The 22,739-nt window shown below is 36.3% G+C and overlaps 1 protein-coding gene across 1 annotated transcript in view; it reads left to right on the top strand.

Moving 5' to 3' along the window:
- The first annotated feature begins 326 nt into the window (after positions 1 to 326).
- Positions 327 to 22,739, top strand: part of LONP2 (lon peptidase 2, peroxisomal) — a 144,088-nt gene continuing 121,675 nt past the window's right edge. The window contains 1 exon segment of the mRNA XM_009320342.1: positions 327 to 332. Coding sequence (XP_009318617.1) covers positions 327 to 332 — 6 coding nt within the window.

Genomic DNA, 22,739 nt, shown 5'->3' on the forward strand with positions numbered 1-22,739 from the left:
CTTTGATGTAAACAAGATGACCTCATTATTCAATAGCTTTTTCCCCCCCACATTTTGACAAATGAAAGGCATATTTATATTGCTTTCCTATTTACATATGCATATTTCCTACCTTTTCTTTCCAGTTTCAGGCATTCAACAGCTAAAACAGACATTTAGAACTGTAAAACCAAGGCCTGGGCCTACAGTTTCTAGCCTCACCTGGTTCTTGCCTGCTTTATTCTTCTCACTTTGATGCAAGCAATCCTGTCAAGTAACTTCTAAGTTTTATTTTGTAACTCACTTTAATCAATATGATGGAACAATGCAAACAAATCGGGGAAACCATGAGGGTAGGTTCAGTCTTTTTTTTTTAAATGTCAGAAAGCTTTTTCTGCCTAAACATTTAGTGGGTATTACATAGACCTGAGCCTATTCTGACTTTTTTTTTCCAAGTTTTTAATTTGTCCTCTAAATAAGAGTCTATCCATTTCACAAATGGATAAATACAGTGGAATGCTGCATCTTGGCCAAAGCTTACTGCTTGCTTCAGTCTTCAGTGGCTTTAAATATATTTGGAAGAATATGGATGTAATCAAGCTGTATGTAAAATGTCAGTTCTCCATGGAAAAAAAGAAAATTGCTTTACCTCTGACTAATAATGTTTATCTTGCAGAATTCTAAGGACACTGGTCAGTACTCAACAGTGAGTGGGGTACCCAATACTCCCTGTACCAGATAAAAAGGTGGAATAAGTGCGTGAGATGCACAGTAGGCATGGAGTCATAGCTAACATCTGCATGAAATCAGAATTTAAAACTGTTACTTGTGCAGAAGGCTATTTTGGATACTGTGAATGGAAAATCAATTCACTGAAAAGCAAATCTTAGTGTCACATGAACGACTACTGATTGATATCATTTCAAGTACAGTTCAGAAAGTAAGGACTCCAAACTGAGATCATTCTCAGTCTCTATTGAATCCTGTGATGCAGCTTGAGTCTTCAGACAGTGGGTAATTTGGCAAGCTCTGAAAACTGTAGTGTCTAGCGTAGATAGAATGAATTGAAAGCGTCAACCTTAATTATTAATTTTCTTGCTTTTGTGAATATAATTTTTGTAGTTTAATGTGATCACTGCTACTCTTACATCTATAGTGATAACTGTATAGATTAGACAGACGTAAGTACTGAGGAAAAGGGCATTTAGCTCAATTTATAATTGTCTTATTCAAGTTCTTTTTTTTGAAGGCGTTCTGTCAGAACAGCTAGAAAGCTGAACAAAGAATGCATCTGAGCTGAATTGATGTAATGTGCATGTTGATTACAATTAGAAAACTTTGTGGCTAGCATATATTAATTGGAACTTCTGGTGAAAATTATTTAATGTGAACCATTTGTGTCAGTAACAGTATACTTGAATTCTGTTGAGCTGTTTCCTTGATGTACAAAGACTGGCATTCTTATTGTTTTAGCCATATGGAGCACATTATCCTGAGAGGATAAAGTGCTTTTAGTATGTTTGGTTTGTATTGTCTTTTTGTGGATTGTTTTTGTTGGGGTGTTTTTTGTGGAAGTAGACCTTCTAATCACTTTGTTGCAACTACTTTTTCATTTACAGCCTTTATTGTTTGAGAATTTGCACAAGGAGTTAATGGAATAGCATATTTAATGCCTGGCAGTAAAGCTGAAGTCTGAATTGTCGAAGATGAAGATTTTAATGTCAGGGTGACTGCCAAAACAGGATTAATGAGAAGCTGAATGGTCTGGCTTGGTGTCCAAAACAAGCTTCTACAAACACAGCTATGGCATCTGAGGTATAATTTGTGCCTAACATAACTGTGCTGACAAAAGCTGCTTGCTCTACACCTGTGCTACCAAAAATAGGGTTGTGATGATGTGGCTAATTACAGCTCTCTCATATATGTGATAAATGATTGTCATACAGATCAAGATGAGATATTATAATGCGAGCAAGGGCCAAGAATTTGAATACCAGAAATCATATTATTAACTATCTTATTTTAATAGCTTTGAAATATGTTCTTGTTTTTTTGATACTGAGGTATATGTGGTTTAGGTATTCCTACTATTCCTTGTAGTTATACTACTGCAATAACAAAAAGGGGAGAAAAAAATTGTAGATGGGACCAGATTGCCTCTATTTTGGCTTGATATTGATCATTGATGGTGATGCAAGTTCTGTATAACTCTTGTGATGCTCTGTGTAAAGCCAGATTAAGATGATGTTATGGTTACCGTTCTATCTTCAGCTTTCATTAGAATTAATTTTTAAAGATAATTTAAAATAATTTTAAGTACGTTATTAGAGGGAACTTGTGAATCCAAGAAAATGTTACCATTCTAACCCAGCAAATAGTCAAATTAGAATCTTGACTATGTAAATTGCAGATGTAGTAGTATTTTAGCTCCTTATACTTGAAGTGTTAGAGAAGATAAGATCCTGGTTCTTGCTGTAACTGTTTATGCCTGAGCCTTAGGGTTTCCATGTTGTGGAGGAGACATGTATAATTTATTATTGTTTATTATCTACATCCTCTAACCTCCATGACAATGATATAGTGAGGATGATCAGGTAATTTGAGAAACAGGTCTAGTTTTCTAGAACAGAGTTCTTGCCTCCTAGAATGACTCTGTGCTGCTATGGTCAGCAAGCATACTTCAAATAGGTCTAAGGCAATTTCACATTATACCTCCGAAGTGATCTTGTGACAGATCCATTTTCCCATGGTATCTCATCTAAACTCTACTCAGGTCATCCCTGATCATGAAAATTATTCAGAACCTTGGAGCTTGTCAGCACAGATAATTGAGTGTGCTAAACTAGAATATGAAATGCAACATCTTAGTTACTCTGCCAGCTATCTTTGCTGCATGCTTTCGGTCTGCAGCAAGGAATCTTGCAGGTAGGCGTTCTTGGGTGTACTAGGAGAATGTATGTGGGGTTGGTACGGAGTGGCTTGTGTGCTGTCAAGGCATGCAATAGTTCACAGGAGTGACTGTTCCATGTTACGCAAATCCTTAGTAAATAACAAGGACATTATCAATAAAAAGTCTTGATTTACTGAGTTAGCATATTTCACAATTGATATTAACCTCGCTAAAATGTTATATTTTACAGAAGAATACACTGTTCCTTAAAAAGAAAAGGGGGGGGGGGGGGAGAAACAGACTAAAAAAAAGAAGGGGGGGGGTGTGGGAAGAAACATAGGCCTTTTTGTGGTTTTAATAGTCATAATGTTTTTATTTTCCATCCCATTAGATATTCTAATGTGGCTAGAAATGTGGTTGGAAAAAACTGCCCCAAATGGTATTGAACCCTGGAAATCAGAATCTGTATTTTGGACACAAACTGCATACAAACAGGATAAGAGAAGAAAGCAAGCCTTACTTTACAACACATGCTCAATTAAAAATGTCAAAACATACACAGTCTTTTAAGAGTTTTTATAAAATAATTTGCTTCTAATATGTATAATTATGAAAAAATAGTACATAAGCCTTAAGTCTTTGAGAAGTATTTTTCCAAGCATGATTCCAGGAAAAATTTTAATATAAAGATGGTACTTAATAGAATTATCAATTCCAATGATAAGTGCTCATTTAAAACACAACTTCTTGTGCATTTAATATGCGGAAAAACTTTTATTCTTTTTGATTGAAAAATCGGATGTAAACAAGCAGTTTCTAGTATAGTTATCTCTTTCCTTGAAGCAAATTTCTATATACATATAAATTCTCCAGAACTTGTATACAGCTGCACTGCAGATGAAAGGCTTTTTGGGGGGGAAAATGTTTGCTTTTCAAAGTTGCTCTTTCTACAATATTAAAGTAAGCTTGACTATGATTGCTTTAGATTAATGAACGTGTTTAGTTTATATTCATTACAGTACAAAACCAAAAAAGGTTAATCCAGTGGTTGAGCATGCTATATGGGTTTGAGTCAGTTTCCTAGTTCAGTCTTGTCATAGAGCTCTCAATTTGTCTTGTTCCAGGTGAGATTTTTGGTCTGTTAGATATTCTAACCGCATTTTCTTGTGTAACATACACCTTTAGCCTACAACTTCTCATAATTACAGCATCACTAACCTTGTAAAGGAGATAAAAAGGCCAATAGTGTCATGTTTTTGAAGAAAACACTTGAAAGCTGCCTCTCAAACTTATATGATGGCAATGCTTTTGCATGGCCAGATATAGCATAGGACAAGAGAACTAAAAAAGTGTTTCTTTTCTGAAATATAGAAATGTTAGAAACTGAACTACCAGACTCTGCCTCACTGTCTTCTGCATTACCTATTTCACTGCAACATCCACTTACAATACACTACCAAGACGAACTCCTGTCTGTAAGTGCAAGATCTTGTTTCTACTGAGATTGGCAGGTGAATCTACCACTGACCTTATGTCCTGGTTTCGGCAGGGATAGAGTTAATTTTCTTCCTAGTAGCTGGTACAGTGCTGTGTTTTGGATTTAGGATGAGAACAAAGTTGATAACACACTGATGTTTTAGTTGTTGCTAGGTAATGCTTACACTAGCCAAGGACTTTTTAGTTTTCCATGCTCTACTGACTGAGAAGGCTGGAGGTGCACAAGAGGCTGGGAGGGGGCACAGCCAAACTGGCCAAAGGGACATTCCATACCATGGGACGTCATGCTCAGTACATAAACTGGGGGAAGCTGTCTGGGGGGGACACTGCTTCTCGGGGACTGGCTGGGCATCGGTTGGCGGATGGTGAGTAATTGTACTGTGCATCACTTGCTTTGTGTATTATTATTATTATTACTATCATATTATTATTATAATTTTATTTCAATTATTAAACTGTTTTTATCTCAACCCACGAGTTTTTCTCACTTGTGCTCTTCCAATTCTCTCCCCCATCCCACCGGGTGGGGGGGGAGTGAGCGAGCGGCTGTGTGGTGCTCAGTTGCCGACTGAGGTTAAACCACGACACCTTAGGTGACAATTTACTGTCTTTTAACCTACTATTTACAAGTTAAAATGATGGGGATTTGAGAACCTGATGAGCATTCTGAACAGTGAAAACTAACGGTAGGCCAAGCATATCTTTAGAAATAACATGTAAGTTTTTGAGAAAAGAACAGTTAAAATATCTTGAGTCATTCCAGGCTCTGTCAGCATATCCTTTTAATCTGCGCTGGAGTGGAATGAAGTCACAGATTGCATCGACAACCTGGAAACTTAGAGAACTACTTGAGCTGATGTATCCAATGTGTGCATGACACATAAATTTTAAGAAAGAGGTCTTGATCTAGAGGGTATGAAAGACTGGCAGCAGTGAGGAGATAAGGTTTGTATAGAATAACTAGACTATAATTTGACACCTAATAGAAGAGTATAAAATTGAAGAATGACTGGAAAGCAATTTTTCAGAGTAAGATAATTTGACAGAACGATTGGGAAAAGTGGATCTGTTAGGTGTTAATATATAAACTGAGTAGTAGGCCACCCTCAGTGCAAAACACTCTATACTTCTGAAACAGGTTTGTTGAAGGTGAGTAAGCCTAGAGATTAAGTGCTGTTAAACTGCTGTGTCACTTTACTGATACATTTTTAATTTTAGCCCAAGTTAAATGGTACTACTGCTTGTATCATCAGGTTTTTAGTGAGCTGAGTTGTCTTTGAAAATCTTATTACTTTCTTATAACCATACTTTAAAGTAGCTGAACTGTAGCATATTGTGATGGAAACAAACTTAATGGTGGTTCTTTTTGTCATTAAGACTTTACTAGGCTTGCTGGTAAAGAGACTATGTTGTTCAGCTCATGAAGCATCCATGGGTTAGTAGAGCTCAGGTAATCTGCAGATTGCTCTGAGCTGTGTAGAAGGACAGACTGACAATATAAGGAAGGATCAGGGAGATAATACTGAAGCCGAAATAAACATCGTGTAGAAAGGATGTATCACAAATTTTGCAGTTCTTGTTTGGAGAAAGGTAAGGGGTTTCATTCCTTGTGGGTGAATTTGTATTTCCCATGTCTGTATAGGACCAAACATCTGACTGCATGCTAGTTAAAGGAATTGACCCTTTTTTCTTATCAAAATTCATATAAGTAACTTATATTTAAAGAGATTTAAAGTTTGAAATAATATTTGTTTAAAATAATACAACTTATGAGTATTTGTGTAGATTTTTAGACTCGTTTTGTTGCTGTTTTTCCAGAGTATTTGCTACTTAATTCTTCCTATGTGCCTGGCTATTCTGTTCTTTTATTCTCTGTACAGATTGCCAAACTTGCCTAAATGTGAACAGTGCTAGAGAAATCATTTTAAGGGGAGTACTTAAAGTAAAAGAGACTGACGATATAAATCCTACAAATTTTTAGACTCTTAAAATGTTTTCCTGTTATCCACTAAGGCTTGCCATGTAGGTGGGAACCTTCCTTTGAAGTACTTGTGTTCCTTTCTGACTGAGAGAATTGATCCAGATTTCTTAGTTGTCTAGCTAACATAGTAGAAATTGGTCAAAAGAAAATTGAATGCCAAGTGCTGTAGTTGTATATGTGTAGGTAAGTAGGCATGATTGAGTGGGCTATTCTTTGTACAATTAATTTCACTCAATGAAGAGAGAGATCAGTTGTTCTTTCATCTATACTCTGATTAAGGCATAAAAGCCCATGGTTTTATCTATGAGTGTTCCAAATGATGTTTTTTAAAAAGTTATGATGCAGCAGGCAGAGTTGAACAGAAGGGCTGTTACACTGAGCCAGTGTGTTCGAAGCATATTTTTTTCCCCACTTTCTCATCTGAGCCTCTGTATCTTTAAAGAGATATTAGGTATTAATTATTGGAGAATCTAAGTCTAAACTCAGCCTGTCATCAAGAGGCTTTGACAATTATATCAACTTTGACAATGAAATCTTAGTTGGATCTTCCCCATTTTTTGCTCTCCTCAAGTCCTCTGTACCATATACTCTCACATACACAATTAATACAGGAAAAAAATGTAACAGCAGAAAAGGTTCTTCCTCCAAATCGCTGCTCCTTTGTAGCACTGAACAGAAATGAAGTTTTGTGGTAAGAGCTTCTTGAAGTGGAAGCTGGTAGTGCAAAAGGGAAAAATAGGATTTCTAGAAAGACCAGAAGCAATAGTTTGGCAAAAAAGATAAGCATTTGGGTGCATACGAGAGAGTGAGTCTGAAAATACGGAAGAGTAGCTGGTGAGACTGGAAGACAAAATAACAGAGAGGGGAAGAAAGCCTTTAGAGCTATTTAATGCGAAAATACTTGGAATAAAGACTAATAGGAAAAACTTGGTTGTATCAGTAGCTGTGTTCTAAAACCATAATTGCACTGCTTAGCTGGGGAGGGAAGGAAATGGACTGAATTCATTGTCTTAATGATCAACTTAGCAGATGGGCAAAATGAATACATAATAAATTGTGCTTTATTTCTTACATAGAAAGCAATTTCATGAAATATAACAATGTTCTGCATTTTCTCCATCTGTTTCTACAAAAATAAATTTATTTCTTCTGTTTTCCTCACTCCTCCTTCAAAACATTATTTGATTTAAATATCATCTAAACGTGAAGGAAATGGTCCTTGCCTTAAGAGGTCTCAATCAAAGCCTTGTCATCAAAGGAAAGAAGTGCCAGTATGGGATTGTACCTCAAAAGTTTATACAGATAAAGTTGCAGAATTTTGAATTGTCAAAACATAATATATACGTTGTTAACACATTTGGGTTTGCCTGGTTTGAGTTTCATTTAGGAGAGTAAGCTTTGGTGTCATAGGTGATCTTTCTCAAAAATAATGTATTTTCTAAAGCACATGCAGCAGGGTTTGTAGCTTTATTCACACAACTACATTTTTGATGTAATTGAGTCATTTGTAGAAGCACACCTGGTGTCTGGTAAATGTTCATAGAAATAAAGTTTTCCTTTGTGCTATATTTACACGTTGAAGTATAGCAGTACAATTTATCTGCAAGTGTTTATAAAAAAAAAAAAAGCTATATAATTTATCTTGAGATCATACTTGGTTTCCTTTCACATCCGCCTCTTTATAGAACTCTTGATTTAGCCCATCCTTCTGCACTAATTTGGTATCAAAAAAGCCCTGGTTCAGACCTTAGGTGAATTGATAGTATTATTATGTGTAATTAATATTCTGCTGCTGCACTTTTTATTTTTGTTTAATTACAACCATACCTGGAAGCATGTTCAGAATCTGGTTTGTTCTTTGATTGCCCCAGGTAAGCATGTTTTTTGCTAAAAGTCACTGGAAATGTCCATAAAATCTTTTGTAAGCAGCTCACAATGAGGACAGGCTAGGTGAGATTTATGCAAATGATGTATGAAATTCAAGTAGCTGACTGCATGAATTATCATACCAAACCCTAGCTACGGTCCTAATCCCAGTTTTCTGCAGTGGCTAACATTGGGTTCACCAGCAGTGAAAGGCGCAGAAGCCGTTCACTCAACATGTGTGAGAGAATCCTTGTCAGGGTTATATGAAAGACTTGTGAAAGCAAGGTACACAGTTTCTTAAAAGTTTTTAAAATTAATTATGATCTTACTTGTAAAGGGCTGTTAACATAAAGAAAAAAGTATCGTTAAACAAGTTATATTTCTCGGAATTTTGCAAAGGTATCACTAATTAAAAATACTATGCCTGTAAGAACTGGAAAATTGTTTAAAATATGGATGAAGTTTAGCCATGCAGATAACTTCATTAAATGCAAAACCTTTTACAGTATTTGTTAGCACTTATATAAGTGCTCTATATTCTGTCCTAGCAGATTTAGATTTTTTGCATCAGTTTCATACCACGTATCCAAAAAAAAGACTCCTGGTTGTTCTATGAATCTTGAATGTGTCGTAACATTTTATGGATATGACTGCATTATGTTATAATGGAAACTATGTTTCATAACTACTGTGGTGATCTTCCCCCCAACCCCCCTTCTTTTTTTTTTTTCCCCCTTTAATGTAACAAAATTTAAGATGAAACCTAGAAACAGATGCTTGCTTCTGATGCTTTGCAATAAAATGCAGCTCTGTTTCAGATATACTCCCATCTGCGAAGAGGTAAGCACCTGAGAGTTCAGAGTTCCTGTGAGGTTTTTTATCCATATGAGAGACTGTTAGGCTGTAGGTATTGGGAAAGATCTCTGAACAATACTGGTTTCTGGAGAATATGGCCATAAAGGACAGGTTCAAAAATACCTTCCTTAGTGTCTAAGTTAAGTTATATTGGATGTTGTTATAAGGAAAGGTTTTATGATTATATAAACAGCTCTGGTGTTTAAAAAAAAAAAAAAGGCATTTAGTCAATAAAACTTGCTGCTTTTCACAGGTATAGATACTGGTCTTAATATCTTGCTATAGTTTATAAATCTAGGACCAATGTTTTTTTCTTTTTTATTTTTAATTTATTGTGAACAAGAGTAATGCAACCCAGTAATCCAAAAAGCATCCTATGCAAAACATCTGTTAAGAACTATACTGTGCTGTCTAAAAGTGATTCTAAATGGGTTTTGTGCTTAGCTACATCTAACTTTTAATAAAGAATCCTTAATGGCATATATTCAGCCTTGCAATTTAAGAGGCTTAAGAAAATTTAGGTGCGCGGTACCCCTATATGGAAGGAAGTACCATCATCTCCATTTTACAGAGAGCAAAGCAGATACATAATTTTTCCAAGATTATTCAAGGATGGTTTCACAAGTTTTAGAATTATGCTGTTGCTACTAGGTTACTTTTCTAATTAATCATACTGGAGTGAGATTGCTCAAGTTATATGAAGTATTTTGAACCTGAAATTCAGTAGCATCTGTCAACTGAGTAAAATACCGTAACTTTTGTCAAAATCAATATTGTAGTTGTAGCTTCTTTAACATTTGGACCATATTTCTACAAGTGTGTCTATAAAGTGAGGCCTATTAATACACTGAGACATACCAATGATTTCAGTAGGACTCATCAACTGCTAATTGGACTTCTGAGCTGGTTCTCCTCAGGATACCTAACGCAGCCTAGGAAAGCTTCTAGGTTCTCCATGCTTGATATAGGCTATATAGCAGGAATCTTGCAAACACTCAGGGTTTACTGTATGAATGAACAAGCTTCTCTTACAGTTTCATTGCTATATACCATTTAATAGCACAGTTCAGATGTGTACAGTAGAAGTCGAAACTGTATGATGAAGGAAGTGGAAGATTATGAGAGCAGCAAGAAGCACACCAGTAACAGATTTTGTGCTTGTAAAAGAAGCGAGATAAAAACACAGGAAAAAAATTAGTTTAGGGAGGTAGGTTTCATACCGCAAGTGGAGGGAAGAAAAAGTTGTAAGTGCAGTGACCCCAAACGGCTAAGAACTGCCTAGTACCCGTCATTGCTTACAAAAGATTTTGTCATTGCGTTGTTATTCTTCCAAAAGAAGTGCAAAGCACTCTGAGAGATGGGGTGTTCAGATTCACACATTCCTTACCTGTCTCCTGCAACTATATACAGCTGCTTCCCTCCCTCTTCAGATTCCCTTTACTGTGTACTGCTGATTGCAAAGGAAGGTTTAACTGCCAGAGTCATATTGCAACAGATATAACATTTTACTTCAGTGACAGATTCAACCATCCTTTTACTGCAAGTTTGATTTATATGGATTTAACTTATAGGAATCTAGTCCAAAAACCTGCTTTTTGGAAAGAAAAAAACCTTAAAAGGTCACTTGACAAAAATTTCCTGTTCAAAGCATTGATGACTAAAAGTATTTAAACTTGGCCAGAAATGGAGATGTATGAGGAACATATTTTATAACAGAAAAATGGAAATATATATTTTTTCCTGAATTAAATGAAAATTTGCATGTTGTCTTTCTCCAGTTCTTCTATTGAATTCACTTCAGTGAATTTGTAATGAGGTCAGAGGTTTGGCTAGTGCTTTATTAAGCATAGAACATGGCCCTGCTACATGGAATTCAAGAATTGTAAAAATCTAATATGGTAAGTCTATTTAATGTTTTAGTTCTATTTTAATAATAAGGCCATAAGGAACGCAGAACTAAAATCAGACCTCATATTGTGGTTAATTATGTGGTAAATCAAAGGAGAAGGTGAAAAATGACCTTCACTGAGTGTGCTTTGCTTTCCCTGTGGGAAAGATGGGAATCAAACGATGATTTATTTTTTCCCTTCCTTCTAAGTGGAAAGAACAACATTCATGCAGAGAAGAGGTTTTTTGTTGCTTCTGAGAAGTAATTGTGCCTTCTTGTAGAAGTACACTTTAGATTGGAATGTTTTATACTAGACAAGAGGCTTTTTGTTCCAGATTGGGCAGTTTTATATAGAGGATGAGGATCGCCCAACAACTGGGGAACCAGTTTGGTAGCTTTCCCTAAGTACCCAAAAGTGATCCTTGTGTCTTCATGGCTCATGGAGAATAGGGGAAGGAAGAAGGAGAGGGGAAGAACAGAACTAGAATATTTGTATTTGTTTGGTTAATTTTTGTTTTTGTCATTGATCTGGGAAGTAAAACAGCCCCCAAGATACTGTGGGGCCACAGTACACCCTGTATTCCAATATGATCTAGTGCAGTGGATTTTTTAAATAGTGCAAGATAGCCCAGGTTTTTTTGGTTTTTTTAATAATAATTAAAAACAATATGAATTTCATCTGACTTTTAATCCATTTTCACTCTTGGTAATATTTACAGTACTGGGGCATCAGTATAACACTGATAATGATCATAGGTCACAGGACAGTGTGGAGAAAGCAAAATACTCAAGATAATTGGACTGTCTATTCACCTCCATATATAATTCTGTTTGGCTTAACTGTTACATCTGCACTTCATGTGAGAGGCTGTCGGGGTCACCACTGGGTTGCGCATCACTCTGCTCCATTGTTTTTCAGACTATAGAATTGATAACCATTTCTGGATTTGGATATCATTGTAGATTTCCTAATAGCTGGCTCTTCATGTGATGATCACACGCACTAGTTGCTTATTCAGGAATTCCATATTCAGCTTGAACTGATTGATACATTGATAACCTGAAAAGTTAATGAGATAAGTTTACTTCACTCTATTCAGTTGTAATTCTTAAAATGCAGAGTATATATTTGGTACAGCTGTGTTTGTAAGAACTGTATGAGCAAGCAATATCGTACTTCTATTCATTGGGGTTTTGGTGCATAACAGCTCCATTTGTATGTCACATTTTATTATTCTTCATTAGTATCATGTCAGTAGCAGGCAAATGGGTGGAAACAGTGCTAATAAAACTTCATCATCAGTTACTACAAACCAAGGAAATGGTGCTGTCAAATGGATTCACAATGATTATAGCTACAGGCTGTTGTGGTCAGTCACATGAGGAGGTCTGTCCAGGTCAGAAATGATCACATGACAGAGAAAAACATATTCCACAAAAGAGCAAGACTAGTGATGGTGGTTGTTCTCACTATTTCAGTATTTCATGCATCTTGAGAAGTCTTACTGCAGGATTTTGATGATCCAAACAAGAGCCTGCCTGTGTGACTACAGAGGTTCCTTAGGACTCCTCCAAAAAGTGGAGTGTCAGTGAGAAGGATGTGGCCCTGGAGCTTTGTTTTCTTTTGTTTTCTTTGATTTACAGTATCTTAGACATTGATATGTATCTCAGTTTTCAGTTTTATGTTGCTTGTTACATGGTCTTAAAGAGGGAAGCTGTGAGCCAGGCTGTCTATTAAGGATAGTCCTCTGGGGAACATGCTTAGAAAGGTAGCATGATTGAAGTGTCTTCTCAAACAGTAATTTTTGAAGCCTCATAGGCATGGGATTGGGATGTAGGCATTGTTGGTTGTGCATACACACGTGAAGCTCAGTCAAAGCTTTGAAACAGTAATCAGGATCTTAAAAAGTCCCTGTTCATTGCTTTAGCCACAAGATAAAACTTTGTTATTTCATCTTTATCTTATGTCAAATATTTGCAGTAATAAAAGTTTACAGAAAAATCAAATAGCCTAAAGATATTAATTCCTTTAGCAAAAGTATAATGTAAACATATATAATGTAAATTTTTTGGAAAAAAAATAAGTAAAAAGATTTGACACTAGAAATTTAAAAGGCCCAACTAAATTCTTCTGATCTGTTCTACTAGTGAATAATTGTTTAATGTTACTGTGTATTGTCTATTGATCTGAGGTTTCTTAAGAAAAAAGCCTCTGTATTTGTGTAGATTTCAGGGATGGGAAGATTTGCGAGCCTAACTTTTTATCTCTTCTGATTTATTCCATTCCAGCAAACTGCACCAAGTTCTTTTTGCTGTGATTCACCTGTGGTCACACTGGTAATGATCCTTTGAGAACAATAGACTTAAGAAGTCACGATTTGAATATTCTCATTTTTATACTCCTTAAAACTTTATAACCGAATTCTAGCTAAATCAACTTAGGTATCTTTTTTCACAAATCTGTGCCTTTCTCTGGATTGTCTATAGTGCATTTTCTTGGCAAAATATTTTCCAGAACTGCGCAGAGTGTTCTAGTTTGATTCCTCGTGATGAAAGGTGAGTGTAGGGTAGTGTTAAATATGTGTATCATTTAATGAGTGTTTCCTTTCTGCATTTTATTTGCTTTCACCTTTTTTAGAAAGTGCAGTTTAGTTCTGGTGTAAGGAAAATGCAAAATATTATGTACTTTTCAGACTTTCAAGCAAGATTTTTGTATAAATCAGCATGAGTCAGGTTATTAGAAATACCTTGATTCATTCCAGCTGGGTCAACTTTATTATTCCTAGAAGTACTGACACCTTATTAGAAAAATGTGAATAAGAATTAACTCCTAAGTACTTGATACTTCTAGAGAAGCTAGTAAAAATGAAATGAGCTTCTCATCAGAAAACAAGATTTCCTTTTATTAGAAAGGAAATACTGCAATATATGTGTGTGTTTTGAGTGCAAGAGAAATACTATATGATGATTTTTCGGAGGTAACCCGTGGAGTACTTTTTCATACCTATGCAGAAAGAAACATGACTGAGTATCCCAGAATGTTATTGAGATTTTCTGTGCGAGTCTGTTGAAAAAGCTTTATGTTTCTTTATAGGTTGTATTTGAATGTGTTTGTATATATCTGACCTATTTTAAGAAATTATAAAATAAATGCTCTACCTGTACTTACTTTGTAAATGAAACAGCTTTTTTGATTTTACTGCTTTTTGTCAGTCAAAAAGGGTGATGTTTCAATGTGCATAGAATGCATCTTATCATGCATGAAATATATCTTATTTACCAACTCTCAAAGGTGTTTTTTTTTCCTTGTAGAAAATGAGCATTTTCATTTTGGTGCACATTACTATCAGAAATTCTGATATCATTCACTGGGTACTTGTTTTTTGAAACTTGTTTTCATATGGCCTGTATAGTATGTTATTTCAGTGAAAAACTCAAGATGCCATGGCACAAAGACAAATGCCACTTACGCAGCTGATGTCAGATGTTAGAGGTAACTGAAACAAATTCATTTAAACTGCATTGTAACTTGCCTGTCTTTCCATTTCCAAAAGAGCAAAATGCACTGTAAGAGTCAGGTTTTGTTGCTTCAATCTCTTGATAATTATTCTAATCAGTGTTGTGATAATTAGATACAGGTGGTTTGCAGGTGGGGAATGCCAGGTCTCATCTTTTCAAAATTGCTCAATGTGTCACCTGTTTCACAAAATAAACTAACTCTGTAGGGTCCTGACCAAAAACCTGTTGGTATAAAGATTCCACATGATTTCATGGGCATTTAGAATAGACCATAAATTCCGCTGTGTTTTTTTGACAGTAATATCTACTTTGCAGAGCAACTTGTGTAATAGTGGGTATTCGGAACTCTGAAAATACCATCTCGAGGAGAAATGCTGTTCTAGATGAGTTATGTTTATATAATCTTTTTCTAATTATACCCTTTCTCCTCTGCCGCTCAGTCCTGGGGAAAACCTTTCCCCCTACTCATTCTCATCTTTTCACAAGCTAGTAAATTACTTGGTCCAAAATGCATGAGGGATTACATGAAAATAATCTTCAGCATAGTTTCCCATGGAAATAGTTGTGTATACTATGTATCTTTTAGATACTGAAATCAGTGACTTTATTTTACTAATTGCGTTATTTTGTGTAAAGGTGGTGACAGAATTGCAATGAGAAGATTTCCACCGTCTCTGGAGAGGGGGAAAAAAAGACAAAGCTATTGTAAGTCCTTACATCACTTCCCAAGACAAAACATTTTGCAGTTTAGTTGTGTTTTGTGCAACGAAAGTGTGTTTAGGTATTTTGTTCATCAGATGTCACTTTACGAACAAGGTGAAGTGTGAGAAAGGGCTGCTATCCAGGAGATGGCTGCATGTCTGATATTCTTGCTTGAAAGGACTTCAGTGATCTAGAAAATTTGAACCCAAGCTTCTATTCAGGGCACTTCTCAGATATACCGGAAAAAGTTTCCTGTTATAAAATGACATTGAAAAAGCTAATTTGATTTTTCTAAAAATTAACCTGATTAAGCTTTGCAGTATTGATTTATAAGGTTTGTTTTGTAATTTTTCTTGTACATGAAATTGCTACTGTCTGGAAGACCACACTTTGCAGAATTCATTAGTGTCAGGGCTAATGATTTAGCATGGCCTTTAAACTTCAGCAATAGCATTGTCCCTTGCTAGCGTGTGCTGGCAGGACCCAGCTCTTTGGTAGTGAAATGATTCCATGGTACCAGCAAAGAACATTTAAAAAGAAAAAAAAAAAAACCAAAAACTTTAAATGATTGCTAAATACCTATGACATGATTAAGTGCTTCTGGTATCCTATAGACAGACATAGAATATTGAAGACGTCTCCTTGCTCTTGCCCTTAGGAACTGCAGTATAGAGCAATCCAAAACCATCCTTACCAGAACTTAAATGCTAAGAATGAAGCTCAAGAAATGTATCTCAATACATCTATTGCAGCTATATATCTCTATATTAGCACACCATGACTTGTTGATACTTACAGATGAGCACTTGATAAACAGTTTGCAGTTATAATTGGTTTATGGGCAGTCCTAGTGTTGAGTAATATTTCTCTCTGCTAAGCTATTTCTTCGTCTTCCCAAATTGTATTCGAAATATTGAAACTGCACAAATAGGGGTGCTACTCCTTCTTTTCTAGTTCCTTAAAAGCCACTTGTTGTTTTCTGTTCTTAAGTACACAAGCATGTTGAGGAGTGAATTTGGGATGAGTTTGTCTGAACTGAAATTGCCTTGGTTGTGATGCTTTGGACTTATATTGCAAAGCCCTTTTGTCCTTTTCTGTGGTTTTATATGGAAGATAATAATTCTGCCTTTATTACACACTTGAAATGGCAAAATACTCTTGTCACAGGGTAGTCAGACCCAAGGAGGGTCTTGCCCCAAGATAGTATTTCTGCCACAAGGCAATATGTTAACAGATGGACTTCTCATTAGATGTTCATGTCACATCCACCAGGACTGTCACCTTTGGATTGAGAATGAAATTCAATTCTGGCTGCAGATAATTACTTCCTCACCAGGCAGAACTGTGAGATCAAAGATCAGAAGTCGAAACTTGTCAGATACTTTTCCTTCTGTATCATTCCTTCTCCCCTCTTGGCTGTTGCAAATACCAAGACATTATGCAAATTCAGTTGCATTTATACAACTTCATATAAATCAAACATATTAAAAATTTCAGAAGTTTAGATAATGCCAGCTATTATCACAATCTAAACAGGAGGGAATAGTGTCAGTATTAGGAAACCTTTGTCTTGTTCCTCACAAGAACTTTGCTTCACTTGTATGAGACTTTCTCTTTTGTTCATCCTGTCAAAATATTAATTTTTCATGCCTGGACACTCTCTTACTTGTATATCTATGATGGAGACATTGCTGTGACCACAATGTAATGTTGCTCTGCCCAGGCTAGCTAGCTTGTGGGTGTGTATATCTTATCTGTCTGTCTCACCGTAAGTGTTGCAGCCAGAAACTCACTGTGAGCTATTTGAGTATTTATTCAGCTTCTTGATAGATTTTGCAGCTTGCACTGAGTTGACTGATCCTGTAGCTATTGGTGTCTAAGAAACCCAGTTTAAAGCTAGCTCAGGTAGACTGGTACTGCAGAGTAGTCAGAGAAGTTAGAGTTGCACCCACTCAAACATTTCATTTAACAAAGCTCTCAACTTATCAACGTGTTAAGTCCAGACCTTGCTTATTGTTGTGTAGTTAATAAATAGGAGTGATATCCCAGGCTTAGGTGGATTGAAGGTTTGGGCCTTTAATAAAGATTCAATAGTCAAGTCACATTGTAGATTTCTTTGCAACAGCTATGAAACCACAACTTCTTCAGTCCTTGATATAGACAAGACTAAGCCTTAGTTGGGGATGTGTTTATTATTTGAAATGCAAATATTGGTTGTTTTTCTATATGTTTTATCAATAGTTTTTATGCAGTTTTTTCTTGTTCCTCCTCTATTTATACTATCACCCATTCTTTTCCATTTACTCCCCCTCTCTACAATACAGAGGATATCTCATTCATCAAACATAGATGTTTTTCAAGGTTAAAAAAAAAAGTTTAAAGTAACTGTCTTTAAAGCATTCTACACTATGTTGCAAGGTGGTCCAGGGGGACACCGTTATCCTTGAAAAATGTAGAAGCTTAAAAATAAGCATTAATTTGGCAGGAGTTATAACCTGATTTATTTTATCCTGTACTAAATTTCATTGTGCAGCTGGCTGATCAGCTGTGGCCTGATGGTGCCTGAGAGGCACAGTGCTGTGCGATGGACCGTATTTCCATCTTTTCCTTGACTGTCCTCATTCTCTTTTAGAATGCTTCGCTCCCGAGGGACAGAGAAAGGGCTGTTGTCTTGTTTTGGAGTGAATGTGCCTCTCCTTGGACTCCCACGCAAGAACTAGATATTAGAAGATCTAACACAGTGATGTCAAGAAACCTGTAAACCTCCTAATTAGACATGTCTTAAGTGTGAAACAATCAAACTTGGGGTTCTGCCCACCTCTGGGAAGCAGGCAGATAGAGAAGCTGCTGTTTTGCCACTTCATTATCACCTAGTGCACTGAATAGGAAAACTGATGTCACCCAGTTGCTATAGCAACACCATCCTTGCTTATCTCTGTTTCTCTGGCAACAATCCTTACTTTCTGCTATATTCACACTCTCTTTGTTACTATAAATTTCCTTCATTGTGGTTCATATATATTCACAGCTCACGTTGGGTCATTCCTTAGATTCAGACTTGGTGTCTTCCTTATACAGAGGATTACTGGACTTCTGTCATTTCACATTAATTTTGGTAGGCTTTGAAACTGGAAAAGAAAACCAAACCATTTAGGAGGCTATAGAGAGGTGTGGTAATAGAGTTGTTAGAAATGAAATTTCATTTCTAAGGATGTAGGATTCATTTAAGTCTGTAGGGTCTGGGTTCCATTTGGGAATTATCTTGGTTTCAGAGACCTGGGAGTCCTTGGGAGGGTTTAATGCCTGGGTTCCAGTTGACTGCTCTCCCTCAGAAGTGGATAAAACTTATAGTCTGAAATCACAAGGTACTTAAGGAAAGCAGACAGAAGTGATACTTATGGGCTGGGATTCTGTGAAGAGTTCCAATGTGTGTAGAATCAATTACAAGATAAGAATATTTATACAGAAGTTTAGATTTGTAGCATATTTTAAGTTAGAAGGAACCTCCAGAGGTCCCCATCTGTTCTAACTCCTTGCTCAAAGCAGATCTAATCAGATCAGGTTGCTCAGAAAAATTGTTCACCTCCGTTTTGAACACCTTCAAGAATGGAGATTCCACAACCTCTCAGTGCAACTGTTCCAGTATTTGACCACCCTTATTAAAAAAAATTGAAGGGGGAAAAAAAAAAGAATTTCCACTGTTTCAACTTGTGTCTGTTGCTTTGCACCTCTTGTGCTATTGTTTGTTGTCCACCTCCAAGAAGAGTTCATCTCTGTCGTCTTTGCATCCTCCTACCTGGTAGTTGTCTCCCTGACCATCATGATGGCCCTCCGCTGAACTCACTCCAGTATATCTTGTACTGCAAAGTCCAAAACTGGACATACTACTCCAGATGCAGTCTCACAAGTGCCAAATAGAGGGGGAGGGGAAACCTTCCCTGGACCTGCTGACTACACTCTTATTAACAGCCTGGGATGTAGTTGGTTTTCTTTGCTGCAAGGGTGTATTTCTCACTCATGGTCAGCTTAGCATCCACCATGACCCCCAGCTTCTTTTCTGCAGAGCTGCTTCCCAGTCAGTCCCCAGCTATATTGTTGCATGGAGTTACTACATTCTAGATGAAAGATTGCATTTGCTTTTGTTGAACCTTGAGGTTCTTGTCATCGCATTTTTCCAGCCTCCCTGGGGTTCCTCTCAGTAGCAGCCATGCCCTCCAGTGTATTGACCACTCCCCCTAATTTATGGTCATCCACACACTTGCTGAAATGTCCTCTGTACAGTCATCCAGGTTGTTAATGAAGACATTAAACAGAACCCGGAGGGAAGCCATTTGTTACTGGCTGCCAGCTGGACTTTACATGTGACACTTTGAGCCTGGCAGTCCAGACAATTTTCAACATACCTTGTTGTCCAGTTACCTAGCTGGTATGTCACCAATTTGGTGATAAGGAGGCTGAGTCAAAGACCTTGACAAAGTTTAGATATACAACATCTGCTGCCCTTGCCTTGTTCGCAGCACCTGTCACCTCCTCATACTAAGCAGTGAATTGGCACAGGCATGATTAACGTGCCTAAAGGCCTTAGCTACTAGTGACAAACAACTTAACTCTGAGAACCTGAAGAAGGCAAAATTAGGATCGCTTTACTTATTTCCCTCCCCTTCTCTATTTACTTTTTGGTTACAGTGGAGGATCTGGTTCAAGCACTTAGGGGAACCAGAGGGGGAAATTAAAAAAAAAAAAAGGGGGGGGAAAATGAGTAATTGTTTTGAGTATAACTAGAGTTAGTACCAACCTAGAATTTTCAGAACAAGTTAAAGATTTTTCTTTCTATAGCTAATGGGTTTATAACAGTATTCTAGAACTGAATATTCATATTCACTATGAACTATTGATAATAATTAACTGATTTGGTAGCTGAAGAGAAGATAAAGAATCTTGATATCGTTGGTAGCAGTTACCAAAGATCCATTTGATCAGAGTGTTAGTAAAATGACCCTTGCTAACATTCATGTCAGTCTTTCATGTAAGTATTCCTGTTCATTTCAGTGAAAATTTATGACTCTGTATTCTACAAGTAGAATTACAATCTGCATTGTGTTGTGTATCTGCAGAGATAGACATGTTTATGTTCATGTAATATAGCGCAATATAAATAATTGGAGAAGTAAAAGGACTATTTCTAAAGCTCTTATTCACGCTTTTACATTAGCTCTTTTCAGATTTATGGATTAATGGATACTGCATATTTATGTATTGTGTCAGCACTGGAGCAGTTTTTATCATTTAACACTTACCTCACTGAAGAGTAATACGCTTTCTCCATATTAGGTAATTTTTGAAACCTTTGTATATAATAAAATGCATACACTATAAATTTATAAACACGAATTTGAATGAGATTCAGAATTGATTACTTCCTTTTAGGCAAAGTAACTATTTTGTCTTTCTATTATTATTGCTGTAATATTAGTGCTTCAGTATTCAAATTCAGATGCTTCAGTATTCTGTCATTGTCTGTACAATTGTTGTGGCCTGCATGATAGTCTAAAGAAGGAGATATGGAAGGAATCAATGAAAGGCAGTTTCATTTTTTTGATAGAATAGATGCTTGCTATCAGTGTATTTCTAAGTGAATTGTATCAGGGAATTTAACTACACTGGAACTTTTTAAATTTAAATAGCTAAGTAACAGTTAAGATTCCATATAAATACAGGAAACAAACAGTGTCTTTGCATTATATTCTTGAAACTCTTTGTCTATAAAGTCATAATGAGCATCTGAGCTCATTCAGCTACTAATTGGAGAGATCGATATAATCTTTCCTTTAAGTACCTCTTTGTATCATGAGAAGAAATGGACTGTATTTTTCCAACTTTCATTATGGAATTAGAGATTTCCAAGAAACTAGTGAAGTGTGGGCTGGATATTTCTTGCTGATAAGCTAGTTTCTTGTTTCATTTTTTTTTAGATATTCCCGTATTCATGCCTATTTCTCTCTTACTGGTTTGTCATCACTGATACTGGATGATATGTTAAGGATATGTTTGTATCCAGTTGCAAGAGCTATTTCATGTAATATTTCAGTGGGTACTCTAGAGCCTGTCTCAAGGCAACTTCTTGTATTGTGCTTTAAATGTTGTTCTGTTCAGGAAAGGCGCTTAGCACTGCACTGAAGGACTACTAGTGAGAAAACATTAGAACGCTCATCCTAGTATTTTCCTACACCCCTTTTCGCAGTGATTTCCCCACCTCCTAGTGCCAAGGGTTTAACAGAGGAGGCAAGGTGGCTGAAGCCTGTCAAGTTGAGCATTCAAAGTTGAGTGCGTATCAAAGAAAATAGACTGTCACCTATGTGACAAGGAGCCTGGAGAGGAACAGAAGAGATATTGCCCAGTCTGAAACATTAATTGAAAATTTGCTTTAAAAAAAAAAAAGTAAGATTAGACCAGGGAGAATGGTCTCTGACATCAGGGTTTGTCTTCTTAAAACATAATTAAAAAAAAAAATCTGACTCTTGCTTATTGCATTTTATGACCCTTGTGTGTTAGTCATTGTTCTTGAGATGGGAACGGAAATAATAGTTGAGAAGCAATCAGCATTTATAGTTGTAAATAGCAGTCTTGACAGTTTCTCAATAAAAAGTAATTCAACAAATGGCCAACACTTTTCCTGATCAGAGTACTATTCATAATGCAACAGGTAAGTGACATCAGGCTCAGCAGGCTAGTAATCAGCATCCAACACATAATGATTTTTGTTAATTTGGTATGTATCTGCTCTGTCACATTGGCAATCGGTAGTCATCCCATGTCTGTTTGGTTCCTTGCCCTGCAGCAAGACTTCTGAATGTAAAGAACATCTTACAAGAAAACTAAATGAGTCAATTGCTACTCTACCACCTCCATTCTTGCCATGTGGGATTAAAAGTTGTAGTTGAGAATTGAAATTATAGCTTAAAACTTACATTTATAATTGCATGTTTTAACGAATTATATTTGTTATCGGAAACTTCTGAATTATTTATTCAAGCAATGAATTTTGTGTTTTGCTGCTCTGAGTAGTCAAAGAAGAGTACGTTCTGGCTGCTTGAACTTCCTCACTTGATTTTCTCCACTCTTTTTCTCATATATGATAAAAGATTTTCTAGCAATTATGCACTGTCTTAGCAAGGTTTTACTTTGTGATACGTTCTTGGGTTGGTGGGTTTTGTTTGGGGTTTTTTTTTTTTTTGGAGGTCAGTTAAAATGACAGTGTAACCTTTTCGTGCTGGAGGACCGTTTAACAGAGACAATGGAATCAGGACTGAATCTGCTGATTTTGGTAGATTAATTAATTATAACGACAGAAATCATATTCTTTCAGTTAGTACAGTTGAGGTTGCATTTCTGTAGATATAAGTAAATAATAAAGCCTGCCTTAATTGTTGCAGTGTTATGCTGCTTTTAATTTCCATGTGCCTCCCAGTTTATCAGGACATCAAATACAAGGTGTTCAGGATGTGTCTAGATTTGCAATACTATAGCAAATTTAACATCATACACATATACGTTAAGTTATT

The sequence above is a fragment of the Pygoscelis adeliae genome, unplaced genomic scaffold, assembly GCF_000699105.1.
Source record: "Pygoscelis adeliae isolate BGI_AS28 unplaced genomic scaffold, ASM69910v1 Scaffold62, whole genome shotgun sequence".
NCBI lineage: Eukaryota > Metazoa > Chordata > Aves > Sphenisciformes > Spheniscidae > Pygoscelis > Pygoscelis adeliae.